Genomic DNA, 2,500 nt, shown 5'->3' on the forward strand with positions numbered 1-2,500 from the left:
TTCAGGTTGCAGGTGTAGAGGCTGAAATCCAACCAGAGCAAACCCTCCAGTTATAGGTGTTACAGCAGGCTGGTGGCCGCAGCAGCGCCGAGTCTAACCTGTGTCACACAGCAACAGGAAATTTGCTGCATTGGCTGGATTTGGGCTGCTGGGGCCGCAGGACGCACTGTGACTCGAGGCTCTGCTAACGTTAGCTATATGAAACTGGGAGGAGGGCAATTAACAAAGAGAGAAGAGATGACTTCAAAAATTAGCAAGACAAGAAAATTACCTAAAACATTAGATTTTAAAAAGTAAAAAAATAAACAAGATAAACAAAGTTAAAAAGTACAATAATTCTGTAACATAGTTATAAATATGCAATTATGGTCATTAGAAATATAGTTTTTTCCTAGTTTTTTTCTTTTATCCTCAGACATTTTACCCTAGCTTTTTTTTTAAACGATCATTTTCTAAATCTACTTATTTCTATCAATTTGCAAAACACTTTATACCAAGTTGCTTATTTACTTTTCCTCATTTTTTTGAAAGAAATCACACCAGTGCACTCAGGGTTCAAAGGTTTAAATACTCAAAGGCGTCTGAAAGCGGCAGAAGAGAAGTGATGTCGCTCCTGGTTTCAAATAACTTCGCGTTGTGTTTTTTTTGGGGGGGTTTTTTGGCCTCATAAGTAACAGTAATCGTCAGTGGGTGAGTGCAGTTATGGTTATGGGTCAGTTTCCAGCAGGTGTATTCTCTTAACCCTGTACACACCCAGTGTGTGTACTGCCTGGCTTTCTGAACAAACCAATATGAGCTGAGGTTTAATGTTGGAATTTATTGATGAAGGTTTGCGATCAATAGGGGGCAGTGCTGCGCTGAAAGAATCGTATCTCATGTTCCTCATCTGCTCACAACATACACTCAATATAGCTCATTTTACTGTTGGTTCATTTTTATAGATATTATATTGTGCTGTACAAAAACATGTTTGCTCCTGATAAAGCAATCAGTAAATCCATCCCAAAGACTGTAGATTATTTGGTCTCAGTTTGACAAGTGAAGTCTTAAGAGTCATTTAAAAAATCCACATTGCCGTGTATATTTTTTCATGTTTATTGTGAAAAATGTTATATTTATGTCAGTGAGAAATACCCATGAACTAAATCTAAAATTATGTAACAAAGACTGATAATTTTCCTACATATCAGCAGGTTAAAATGCACACACCAAAAAAGGTTACTATGAGAAATCAAATAACACAAGTACACAAAAACAAAACAGCTAACACAGCTTTAAGAAAAAGTCTGAGTAAGACCAGACTCAGTAACAATGTTCTATCAATTTTCTTTTATTTTCATGGTGTTCAACGTCAAATGATCAACAGATTAAGTCAGCGGCTGCCGTGTGTGACGGTTGTTTTCTGTTTTATTTTGACAGAGCACAGCTGGAGAACGAGAAGAAGAAGCGCGAGCTTGCGGAGAAGGAGAAGGAGCGGATAGAGCGAGAGAAGAACGAGCTGATGGAGAGGCTGAGGCAGATCGAAGACCAGACGCAAAGTGCTCAGAGAGGTACGACATGTTTGTCTGTCTGTGTGAAGACCTTTAGAGTGAGGATCGTTCTGGAAAATTGTGGACTTAAAGGAGAAAGGAAAGAAAATATAACTTTAATCATAACAACATGGAATATGATTATTATTATGGAGAATAATCACACCTGAATGCCATTAACAGTCCATGGTTTTAGGGTTGATTAAAGACACAGTTGGTAGCTTTTATTAAAAATTACTCTTTTTTTTACTATATTTGCTGAAACTGTCATTACATCCACACAGTACTACACGAGACAGATAATCTGTGAAAGAATATGTTCCTCCTCCTCATAGTGCTTCTAACGGCATTTACCAGAGTCTAACATGGTTGAAGGAAAACAACCAATCAGAGCTGAGGAGTCTCTAATGCAGATGTCAGTCATATCAGTCCGTACTTGTGAACTGTTGCAAAACTAGGAAGCGCTGATCAAATATGAATCAAGACTCTGTTACTGCATTACCTTTTTTATTTTAGTGTACTGTTTAGCTGTAAAATTAGAAAGTTTGTGATCCAGCCACCCATCGCTCAGAGCGTGGTGAGCTGAAGACAAATTTCCATCGTGAAATATATAAATAAAGAATCATATTGTAACGTGCTCTACCTGCAGAGCTGGAGGAGCAGACCCGCAAGGCGCTGGAGCTGGAGCAGGAGAGGAGGCGGGCGAAGGAGGAGGCAGAGCGGCTGGACAAGGAGAGGCAGGCGGCGGAGGAGGCCAAGGCAGCGCTGGCTCAGCAGGCCGCTGACCAGATGAAGAACCAGGAGCAACTGGTAACAGCACTCACACATCAATCATGTCCCCCACTTCAAGATTCACTGCTGGACTTTAGTGCTTCTGTCCGGGTGAAAATGCAAATATTTGAACTCAAGTGGCAACAGCAGACTGCGAGCTCCATTAATTACATCCATCATTTAGCTTAGGGTATTCCTGT

General features: G+C 40.1%; 1 protein-coding gene across 1 annotated transcript in view; it reads left to right on the forward strand.

Moving 5' to 3' along the window:
- The window catches only part of LOC121948961 (radixin), a 45,481-nt gene that overhangs the window by 39,264 nt on the left and 3,717 nt on the right, over positions 1 to 2,500 (forward strand). Inside the window, exons 11-12 of the mRNA XM_042494531.1 lie at positions 1,420 to 1,550; positions 2,179 to 2,339. Coding sequence (XP_042350465.1) covers positions 1,420 to 1,550; positions 2,179 to 2,339 — 292 coding nt within the window. The remainder of the gene's footprint in view (positions 1 to 1,419; positions 1,551 to 2,178; positions 2,340 to 2,500) is intronic.

This window comes from Plectropomus leopardus, chromosome 10, assembly GCF_008729295.1.
Source record: "Plectropomus leopardus isolate mb chromosome 10, YSFRI_Pleo_2.0, whole genome shotgun sequence".
NCBI classification, from domain to species: Eukaryota; Metazoa; Chordata; class Actinopteri; order Perciformes; family Serranidae; genus Plectropomus; species Plectropomus leopardus.